The 11,734-nt window shown below is 37.5% G+C and overlaps 1 protein-coding gene across 1 annotated transcript in view; it reads left to right on the forward strand.

Moving 5' to 3' along the window:
- Window positions 1–11,501, forward strand: part of LOC147626703 (subtilisin-like protease SBT2.1) — a 42,348-nt gene extending 30,847 nt beyond the window's left edge. Inside the window, exons 2-4 of the mRNA XM_086816865.1 lie at window positions 10,424–10,706; window positions 10,823–11,058; window positions 11,202–11,501. Coding sequence (XP_086672991.1) covers window positions 10,424–10,706; window positions 10,823–11,058; window positions 11,202–11,501 — 819 coding nt within the window. The remainder of the gene's footprint in view (window positions 1–10,423; window positions 10,707–10,822; window positions 11,059–11,201) is intronic.
- The last annotated feature ends 233 nt before the right edge of the window (window positions 11,502–11,734 follow it).

Below are 11,734 nucleotides of genomic sequence, written 5' to 3' on the forward strand. Positions count from 1 at the left end.
CCAATTGCACATTGGAAAATTCTTTTTGAATTTCTGTTTCAGGGGAACTTATTTTAATAAGATGAGTTATTTTTCTATCCAAAAATATTCATAATCTGAATATTCTCTCTCTAGAATAATTTTCTCTCTCTAGGCTAAAACAGTTAGAAACAAGGTCTTTCTATTTTTGAAGAGGGATTGATTACAGGGGAAGATACTAGACATGAAAAAGGGGTTGGGGGAGGAATCTTACATTCTACCCCACTTAAAAAATGCGAGATGTCCTCATCTCGCAAACTGGGATAATTTCGCAAGATGCACGAATATGAGACTTAGAGAAAAATTTTAATCAAGATTAACCACCAAGAAAAGTCTTAAAGAGTAAGATTCAAAATAAGAACAAGATTTAAACTTTATTCATTCTCAGAACTTATACAGTAAAGATAGAAGAACTCTTTACACTTCCATAAGCCCGTCCATCATATGGTCACAAAAGCAGCACTCACAAGCTGCACAAGTATAGGGTAACTCATCTATGGGAATGATTCTGCTGGTTATTGCCGCACCTATCTCAGTGGTATGAGGTGATCTAACAAAAGGACCTCTGAGAGGCAAGCCAAAAACGGGGTAAAGGCATATCTTCTGATGAGGAAGAAAACACGCCAGTAAGAAGACCCGCTCAGAAAACCCAAGATGCCTTGATCTCATGACGCAGTAGTATCGGGGACCCAAACCTAAAGCTTCAATAACCATGGCCAAGCGGATATTGTTTTACGAAAGTGCTGCTGACCCTAGGGTGTTACCCTAGTTATGTTTTGATAGGTCCGCCATTTGGTCTGAGCTACAGAAGTTCCTAGGTGAGGAAAAAGTGAGCGCTCATACTGTTCTATAAAATCTTTCTTCACAGACTCTCTTGCGTCTTGAAGGTGAGAAATCATCATGGATAAAACTAATTCTTGTTGCCAAGCCATGAAGGAGATTAAGAAGAAGGGAGATCGATGGAAGTAAGATTACTGTGAGCGACAGGTAAAAGTTACGACTTATATAGAGGAAGGAGCTAGCGTAACTTAGAAGCCAACGGTAACTTGCCACTGAAGTTTTACCGTCTTTCCATGATTTGGGTTTGGCACATATTTCTATGAAATACATTAAAAACTTTGAGATGAGAGGATAAAAGAAGTTCGTAGGCTAAGTCACCTACTTTCATTGTGAATTCAGATATAAGGCTCACAATATCTGGGGGATAACTTCTTATACTCCCCAAGAGATAAAGAACTTCTTTTGGGCCGTACTGGAATGAGAACCAAAACCTTGGTATCCAAAACACCGATTCTCACTTCTGAGCTCATTGTTCTAAGTCCTTAAAACAAGTGGGACTCCTGAGAAGTATTCTAGGGAAAGGGTCTTCCTTTTTTTGAACAGAAACTTTCTTTTATTTTAGAGAGGGAATAATTATAAGATCAAAAAGGGAGATTCTTACTCTTGTATACCTCGAAGGTTGGGGGAAGAATCTTACATTCTACCCCACTTAAAAAAATACGAGATGTCCTCATCTCGTAAGGTAGAGGACAACTCTTTTTCTTAAGATTCAATTTTATTCTGGGGTTCCTTATATTCTGGTCAACCTAACAGAATATTGGGATAATTATCCCTTATATAGAACTCATCATTAAATAACAATTCATTCAGATCATATCATTCATATCTTTAACATGATAATGGTCCATTAGACTGAAAAATTTCCTTCTGACATTCCTCCACGAAAATTTCAGTCAAGTAAGTTCTCAATTTGTCATCCCTTAACTTGATCTACCAGTCAAGTGTTAACAATAACAATTTGACAGCACAACCCACTAATCTCATAGTGATTTGCTAAAATCATTATCATCATTCTAGTTATGAATATCATCACAGGGACTCGTCTCATTAATCCTTATTGTGGTTTTGTTCAGATTATTATATTTCAACTAATTTCAGAAATCATCATTTTTCAATCAGAATTTTCAATCAGAATCCAAATCAATTCATCAATTCTCAAACAGAATTAAAAATCATATCAATCACATTCAAAACCATCATCTGGATAGCATTAACGCTTATAATTTCAAGTCTTAGATTTACTTGTATATACTGTGAGTAAAGATCTACAGTTATACTCTTGGTATATACGGTAGTCACGGCCCTTGGAATTATAAGTTAAATACCATCATGTCTAGGCCTCAAGCAAGTCAGGGATTCTATATAATTGCAGTTTTTCTAATGGAAGTCCTAATTACTAATTTACGAATTTCAGTTTGAATAACAATTTGTATGAATTATATCACACAATTACAACCTTTTGTGCGTCTTGATAAATTTTAGACATAATTGGCTCCTCAGTTGATCTTATTGGAGATTTATGACATATGTCTGATAAACAGATTTTTTTCTTTTTCCGAACGTCCGTAAACAATCACTTAAATAACAGGAAGATATTTGTATATTTATATACAAGTTGCAATAAGTACATAGAGTGGCTCGGCTGCAAAATTCAAAATCTCCTCGGGAGACGCATAAGACGACGGTACTGGGGGCCATAGTCATGCCCTGTTACATAATTTCTCTAATTGCGAAGGGAGCTCTTATTTTCTCCTTAGGGATAAATCGACTAAAGAGTCTATAAACTCGGCAAGCAAGTCTGAAATTTTGAGGCGTTGAATGATATAGAATGATACCACGCACCATTTTTAGCTTTATCAAAATCATGGCCAATGAGAGGTTCTGTCTCAGCATTGCATGCTGGTTGCAAGGGGCGTGGATATATAGCCCTGCAAACCACTTATGCTGTTGTCTCTCCATTAGATTAGGAAAATATAATTCCTCAAAATGGCGTGTGAGTCTTGCTCGGCTTGTTCGAGTTGAAGCGGAAGAGATGAGATGCTCGAAGGCAAATGCAATCATATCTTGAGACTGGGTGAGGTCGGGAATACCAGATAAATGGGAAACTTCCATCTATAAAAAACAATTTCTTTGATTAAAATTTCTTCATTAAAGAAGCTTACGGAATGAAAATACATTATGAAAATGCTATTTCTGAATTCTTATTACCAATTTCAGATAATAATTTAATTATCCTTATTAGCCTTCAATTTGGCTCTGATACCAACTGTAAGATCCCTATTCCCACCGAGCAACGGATTCAGGATACTGGTAGCGGAAGTAGCACTTCTCACGCGGTACAGGGGTCCCACATTCGGGGCCTCATCCACGGATATCCGTATAAGCGACTAATCCGTCGGTTATTCCAAAACCAAACCCGGAAAAACTTCCTTTACCGAAAAGCACGGGTGATTCCACCAGAAAAACTTTTACTCTAACGTAGTCAAACCCTTACTGATCAAATAGATCCGACTGCATCTATAAAGATACTTGGTCAAATCAAGGAAGAAACTTGCACTTGGATCATTAGGATCAACGCTTTTTTTTCCATCAAGAGGCACAGCCGTTGATTCCTATCCATAGAACAAATACTATCCTGGATTTACTTTATCTATCGTAGTAACAGAATTTGAGACTCGATTTACGGATCCATCAGTCCAGCCTAACCCCATCCAGTCCCATGGGTTAGCCAACCGCCCAACCACTGTAGTGATGGGATCCAATTAAGAATTTGGTTAGGTTTTGTCCCGGGTACCAAGGAAAAGAGTTCCAAGGCCCCATAGCCAGAAGTTCATGCAAAAATAAAACTAGTCACACCACTTACACACCCAATATGAAATTGCCTTTTCACAGATTCAACCAGTTTAAAACAATCCTTTAATAAAACCATAGTATCACTGATCACCATCTTCCAATTTATCCAGTTGATTCTTAATTTTCCCATCATTCCTTCATCAGAGTATCTATGGCATCATTGGCAACTAGGACGCTCACCACCTGTCCACTCAAGGGCCGTTTCCTAATTCCTAGCCCATAATACTCGGCAATATAATCACTTATCAAGATGGACTCTCGTTGAAGATCACCAAGATCAACCAACAGATCCATATAAAGAGCCATGGACTCATCCGTTGTTGAGGACCAGCAAGGTCAGTCAACCAGATCCATGCCCGGTTTCAGAAAACAACTCTTACTCCTTGTTCCAATATCTTCCTCGATGCACGCGTGGGTATCCTAGGCGACCCAGAGCCCGAGCACCGTATGGTCAGCACCCTCTAGGATCCTTCATAGGTGACCTAGCGCTTCACTCATAGGCCGCTTCCTTGGCCCCTCATCCACCGTACCGGAAGCTCACCATTTTAATCGCACCGAGGCTGGTCAAGACCTCGGCCGACCTTGCTACGCGAGACGTCCTCCATTGACTCTCCGTCAGTAGTTGCAACTTTATCAGTTAGGTCTCCACCCACGACCTTAATCACAAGACGGTCAAAATGCTTTCCCAGCATTCTTGACATAAAACAGTCATTTACAAACAGCATTTACAAACAGTTTACAAATACAGTTTATATATTAACTCTCATTTTTCCACATTATCCCTCATCAATACACATTACTTATTCCACATTCCATTTATATGTGTACTCATCCCATCACATCATTTTTCATCTCATCACTTCAGATTCCTTCACATCACATATCATATATTCACATCCATACATATATCCACACCCACATGCACATTCACATCCATACATCCACATCTACATCCATACATCTATTTTCACGTCCACATCTACATGCACATTCATGCATCCTCATCTATACATCCACATCTACATGCACATTCACATCCATACATCCACATCTATATGCGTACATTCACATCTACATGCATACATCCACATCTCTATGCATACATCCACATCCACATTCACATTCACCTCCATACATCTACATCTACATGCATACATCCACCTCCACATTCACATCCACATCTATACATCTACATCTACATGCATACATTCACCTCCACATTCACATCCACATCTATACATCTACATCTACATGCATACATCCACATCTCCATGCATACATCCACCTCCACATTCACATTCACATCCATACATCTACATCTACATGCATACATCCACCTCCACATTCACATCCACATCTTTACATCTACATCTACATGCATACATCCACATCTCCATGCATACATCCACATCCACATCCACACTCACATCCATACATCTACATCTACATGCATACATCCACATCTCCATGCATACATCCACATCCACATTCACACTCACATCCATACATCTACATCTACATGCAAATATCCACATCTCCATGCATAATAAAATTCTTTTAATTAATCTAGGATGATAGTTCCTAGAATATGGTAGGAAATTCTCTTTTCATGCTTTGAATGAAATTATTTTGTGTATATTTTTATAAGATTTTGCCATAGCTCCGCTACTATAACTAATAAATCTCAATTATTTTAAAAGATAGGTTATCTTTAAGGGAATGATTAGAATGATCCCTAATTGGATCATTAACCCTTAATGGATTAAATAAAAATTAATCATAAACTAAAAGCATAGATAAAAAAACTATTAATTTATTCTCAAGCATAGATTAATCTTGGATTAAGAAAAAGCTTTATGAAAAGCTTCATTTGGATTGAGAATGGGTCATGAGTATGACCATTTCTTAAGTGAGAGAGAGAAAAAACCATTAAAATTAAACATAAATGAAAATTTATGTAATTCTTTACTATCATTAAATAATTAACTTCAATAGCATTTCAAAAACCATACCAATTAAGCTTCTCAAGCTTGAGAGGGGTTGAGAAGAGAGAATCATTGAGAAATTATAGAAAAGATCAAAATTCACTATACTTACCTTATAATTTGCTTGATTCTTTGTTCACGGTAGAGGCCCCCAACCAATCAATTGGTTTAGTATGTTGATGGAGCCACCAATGGGGATTTAAGAAAGAGAGAAGTGTCAAAAACTAGTGAATTATTAAAGAATTCACAGTTCTTGGCTTAGGTGGAGTAGAGTAACAATGCATAAGACGCTATATTTTTTTCAACAAGGGGAGGCTTCTATTTATAGGAAAAATTGAGCTCCTAACCAAACAAACTGATTCTAGAATTTTCCAAGTCAGTTTGGTTGAATTTGGACTAGATTTGGACCTAATTTGGTTACTTTTTGATTCGGTTTGGTTCCATTTTGATTTGGTTTGGTTCAAGAGAGATGAGAGATAAAAATATCACATTATTTTTGAGTTTAAAACTCATTCAAGCATGTGAAATATGCACCTCCTTTAAAGAACTCCCCTTCCTTACATATGTGTCAAAATGGAATGATTATACCCAAAATATCTCATATTTTTAATATTGCTCATAGTTTTTTACTAATAAACCTTGTACATTTTCAACTCTTCATCTTATGTGAGCATTTACTCATTTTTGGATACTCAATTTATCTCATTTTTTTGATATTACTCATAGTTTTTTACTAATAAACCTTGTACATTTTCAACTCTTCATCTTATGTGAAATATGGGGGATTTTTTTTTTGCGAGCTTTTTTTGCCGAGCTTTTTGGAGCAATGAACAAGTAGTCCGAGCTTTGCAAAGGACCAAGAACTTACTATGAGGTTTGTAAAGGACCAAGAACTTACTTACATATAAATAACAAGCTTTGAAAGATCAACAATATAAATTTTAGTCTTTTAAAGATCTAGTCCATAAAAATATTAATTACAAAGTCTTTTGATCCACATCATACTTATTGATATAATTACATATATACATATACCTTTCTAAATTCATGCACCTCATACATATACACATACAAAATATACATATACATACATACATGCAAGAGCTACCTACATACTAACATATATACATACATACATACATACTTTCTTACTTACTTACTTAAATATAAAAAATAATCCTTTAAAGATAAAAAATGTATATACCAATCTTTAAAGTTCCAAACCATGAAAATCTCAATTACAAAGTCTTTTGATCCACATCATACTTATTGATATAATTATATATATACATATATCTACCTAAATTCATACACCTCGTACATATACATATACATATACATACATACATACAAGAGCTACCTACGCACTAACATATATACATACATACATACTTTCTTACTTACTTAAATATAAAACACAATCTTTTAAAGATAAAAAATATATATATCGATCTTTAAAGTTCCAAACCATGACAATCTCGATTACAAAGTCTTTTGATCCACAAACTATAGCAATCTTCTACGTGTCATCCCGACCTATCCTCTAATGAGAAATCTCCCAGACATGCTCTGGCTACCTCCATGTCATTCTCTATCCCCATATAATACCTTTTTAACCCTTGGCATGCACGTCCCAAGCCTCCACATCCCGCAAAAACGTTCAAGACACTATCTCCTTCACTTGAGAAGGTCTCCACTAGCCACCTACAATGAAATGCAATCATAAACGTGCATCTAAGCATTTTGAAAAAGTAGCTATGAAAATGTACAGAATGAAAATTGTCTCACCTAAAGAACATAGGAGATCTTTCTGCACCACCTCGAATGTAGCGCTCCAAGACCATCGTGCGTTGGAATGAATGCTTCTTATTCTTCTTAAAAATGAAATTTCGTTGAGCGTTAAATAACTTCTTTAAAACATTTTGCCCAGCCTCGCGATCAATAATAGGGACATGGCAATTTACTCGATAGAACATACTAAGCGCCAATGTATCCACCTACCATAACGAGAAAACATTATGTTTGGATATCCATACCACATAACATGTATACATAAAGGGAAATATTTGAGAGATTATGACTTACCCGTTCTCCATTCTCATACAAATAATTGCTCGGATTGAAATGAACTACTGAGTTACAAAGTTGGATGTTACCTTTAGGTGAGACCTGCTATGATTGGAATAAACTCATGAGTTTCAAAGCTGGATGTTACCTTTAGGTGAGAAGTGCTATGATTAGAATGAATGTGACTAAAAAAGCATAGTTTTCCTAATATAGTTTTTTTAATGGTTAGTAACTTCATTACTTGGAAAACACTATGTATGTGTAGCAAGTGCAAAATAGAGAGGTTCAACTAGTTACAAGCAATATAAAGAGGCCTCTTGCATTTCTTAGGCAAGAGATAACATTGATGTTAGATGATCCTCTAACCAAGATTTTAATCCACACGGTAAAAAGCTTAGGAGGAGATGTGAATACTATGTAACATGCAAGCAATGTATTACCCCCCCACATCCTTGAGATTGTGGGGTCGTTATGTACTAATCACCATCTTTAATTAATAAAAATACTTTTTAACTTTAATAAAATTTATGATTATATTTTAATTTTTAGATTCTTTGAAAATAGATCAGTGTTTAATGTGTAGATTCTATGAGAATTATAATTATAAGTATATCTCCAAGTCACTTTATTTGTAAGTATAAGTATAAATATGAATGGTAGTAAATATAAGTATAGTTATGAGTAAAAATATTATAGACATAAGTATAGTTATGAGTATATCTATTAAGTATATTAGTATAAATATAGTACTAGTATGGTTTATTAATTTGCTCTACACTCCCTAGCTTCTACCCTCCTCTCATGTTATCACACTCATCATGCTATGATCGAGATGCCTTTTGATGAGTGGATTAGTAGAACTCCTTACCCTCACCCCTCTCATAGACCATATTTACCATAGATTCTGCAAGACCATAGAGCTAGAGTGCTTGGTATCCAACCTAGAGACAGACAACTTTGTCTTGGCTACATTCTTCTTAGGATGTGATGAGTTTGCCTTCTCCATCCCTAATTCTATGTCTAGGTGTGTCCTTGTAGATGGTCATTACCTTGGGTTTGGTAATACCCAAATGACGTATGGTTTCCCCCTGTGGGCTTGGTAATGCCCTTAAATCAAATCTTAAATGACTAGGCTCATGACGACGATGAGTTATAAGGATAGCCTAAATGCATTCTTCCAATATGCTTGGTTGGTTGTACTATAGGTCCATCTTGGCCACCCACCACCCTAGGACTAGTCTGGATAGATTGAACAACCGATTACATCACCTTAGTCTAGATAGGTTACTTATGTTGACCACACATCAACTAGTCTAGATAGACTGAAATGTATTGTAGGTCCATCTTGGCCACCCTAGGACTAGGCTGGTGGATAGATTGAACAGCCGATCACATCACCTTAGTCTAGATAGGTTACTTATGTTGACCACCCTACAACTAGTCTAGATAGACCGAAATGATCACATCATGCGACTAGGATAATAACAGACTAAACAAGAGACCATAGGCTTTAGCATAGCTTCTAAGTCCATCCTAGGTTACTTATGTTGACCACCCTGATAGACCGAAATGATCACATCATGTGACTAGGATAATAACAGACTAAACAAGAGACCATAGGCTTTAGCATAGCTTCTAAGTCCATCCTAGGTTATGTAGGTGCTCACTTGGGCTCCACTTCAGGGTCCACAATCCAAAGATAAGGTTTCTTGGGAGGATCTCCTTCTACCCATGTGTGTGGTCTTATTGACCCACACTTACATGCATACTACTTGGCAAAATGTCAAGTCTATCCCACAACAATTTGCAGCTACCTAGCATCGAAACTAGTCATTTTTGGGTGCTTGGGCATATAAACTAGAGCAATATGTCACATGCATAGTCACCAAAGGTGAACAAGACTTATTAAGTTCTATCCCCAAGGGCATCACTCTTAAGAAAACCTCCATATATAACTTGCATGAAGAGAGTACTAAAAAAGAGGTATGTATACATGGTTTTTGTGAATACACATATCATTTCTTGTATGTATACAAAACGCACTGGCGAGACTAATAAATAGGCCACATCCTATAAATATAAAAAGTAAATAGGACAATGGCGAACTAATAAATAGGATACCTCCTATAAATGGCCTAATTAAAAATAGGTCTCGCTATGCACTTATGTCATATCATACATTTTTTTTAGTGATACCCTTGGGGCTCTATCATTCTTCTCTATATATAATTTTTTATACCTTAATATGACATGTACTCTTAATGAGTATGCATGTCCATGTATGCATTACATCTTTTTTTGCTAAAACAAATGCCTACCCACAAGCATTTATAGGTAGTGAAAAAATGGTAACTACGAAAGGATCTGGGGAGCTATGACCAGTTGGGAAAAGAAGAAAAAAAAGTAGTCATGCATCCTAAGTATCGCATCTGATTCCAGAGAAGATATGGTCTCTCTAGATGAGTTCAGCCCATTTCCATGTGGCTATCGTCAAGAGATCTCAACCATTGACCAAAAAATGATGCAATCGTCAAGAGATCTCAACCAATAACATTTGCAATAGCAAGTTTCTACAAGAACCAGATATATCTTTGCTTGCCTTTTGTAGCCCAATAATCCTTACATTGACGAGACCCATCTTTGAATCATACTCCAATCAGGCTGTGAAAGACAAGGTCGACATTTTGAGCCTGTCCATTGGTCCAGGTGGCACGCCAGCTGGGGTTGCTACGTACTTCAGCACCTTTGATATGGCAATGCTTTCGGCAAACAAAGCTGGTGTATTTGTGGCTCAAGCTGCAGGGAATGCAGGCCCTTATCCCCAGTCAATCTTGTCCTTCAGCCCTTGGATATGCTCAGTTGCCGCCAGTGTTCATGACAGGACCTATCCAAACTCGATGATTCTGGGCAACAATGTGACAGTCCAAGGAATAGGGCTTGCATGTATGTAATTCCTTTGCTTTCACTATCATCATCTTATGGTTTGATTAGACAGAGCAAGTACAAGAAGAGGGTTCTTAGGACAATACTGATGTGTGCGGATGGGTGGGCATGATCAGCAAGTACCCCTGGCAAAGGCATGTATAGTCTGATACTCGCAAGCGATGCTCTGGATAATGATAGTAGCACACTTCCAAATGCCAATGAATGCCAGGATGCGAGCTTGTTCAAGAAGCCAATGGTGCAAGGCAGAGTCTTGATTTGCAGCTATAGTATAGATTTCCTCTTAGGGGGATCCACATTGAGCAACGTTGTTAGCACAATCAAAAATTTGTCTGCTGTGGGTGTGGTGATGGTTATAGCAGCCAAACTCGATAGCCAGTTCAACATTCCATTAGCTCCAATCCCAATCCCTGCTATAATTGTCCCAAAATCTCAATTTTAATAGTGCTAAAGCTGTTAATGTGTGTAATTAGATGATCATTTTATGCCTTGAAGATCTTGTCTAATTGGCATGCACAGTGCAGGCTGTTTTGGACTACTACACTAGTGCACCCAATTTCACTGCAACCGCACAAATTCTGGGGGGTGCGAAGGCCCAATTCAGCCATGAAGCTCCCAAAGTTGCCAAGGGGACGTGACTCTGCAGACGATAATTTCCAAGTAGCAGAAGTTTTGAAGCCAGACATAATGGCTCCGGGCAGTATGATATGGGCAGGCTGGTCCTCCATTGGGATGGACTCTTCAGCCTTTCAAGGTCAGTGTGCTTCACTATTTGCTGGTGCCCATGTTGGCTAGTATCTATTGACCCAATAATCCTTACAAGAACCAGATATATCACAGAGTCTAAGCCCTTTGATGGTGCCGCTTTCCTGGAACTTGGAGGTATCTTGTGCTGATCAATAGGTGTTCTTTCACAACTGCAAAGAGGAGAGAGGCAAGTGGGCAACTAGTACCATTCACTCAGCTCTCAGCCGCCACACGTCGAAGTCTGAGCTCTCAGCCGCCTCCTCAGCTCTCAGCCGCAACGT

The sequence above is a fragment of the Cibotium barometz genome, chromosome 22, assembly GCF_041138505.1.
Source record: "Cibotium barometz isolate CiBa-2024 chromosome 22, ASM4113850v1, whole genome shotgun sequence".
In the NCBI taxonomy this organism is placed as follows: domain Eukaryota; kingdom Viridiplantae; phylum Streptophyta; class Polypodiopsida; order Cyatheales; family Cibotiaceae; genus Cibotium; species Cibotium barometz.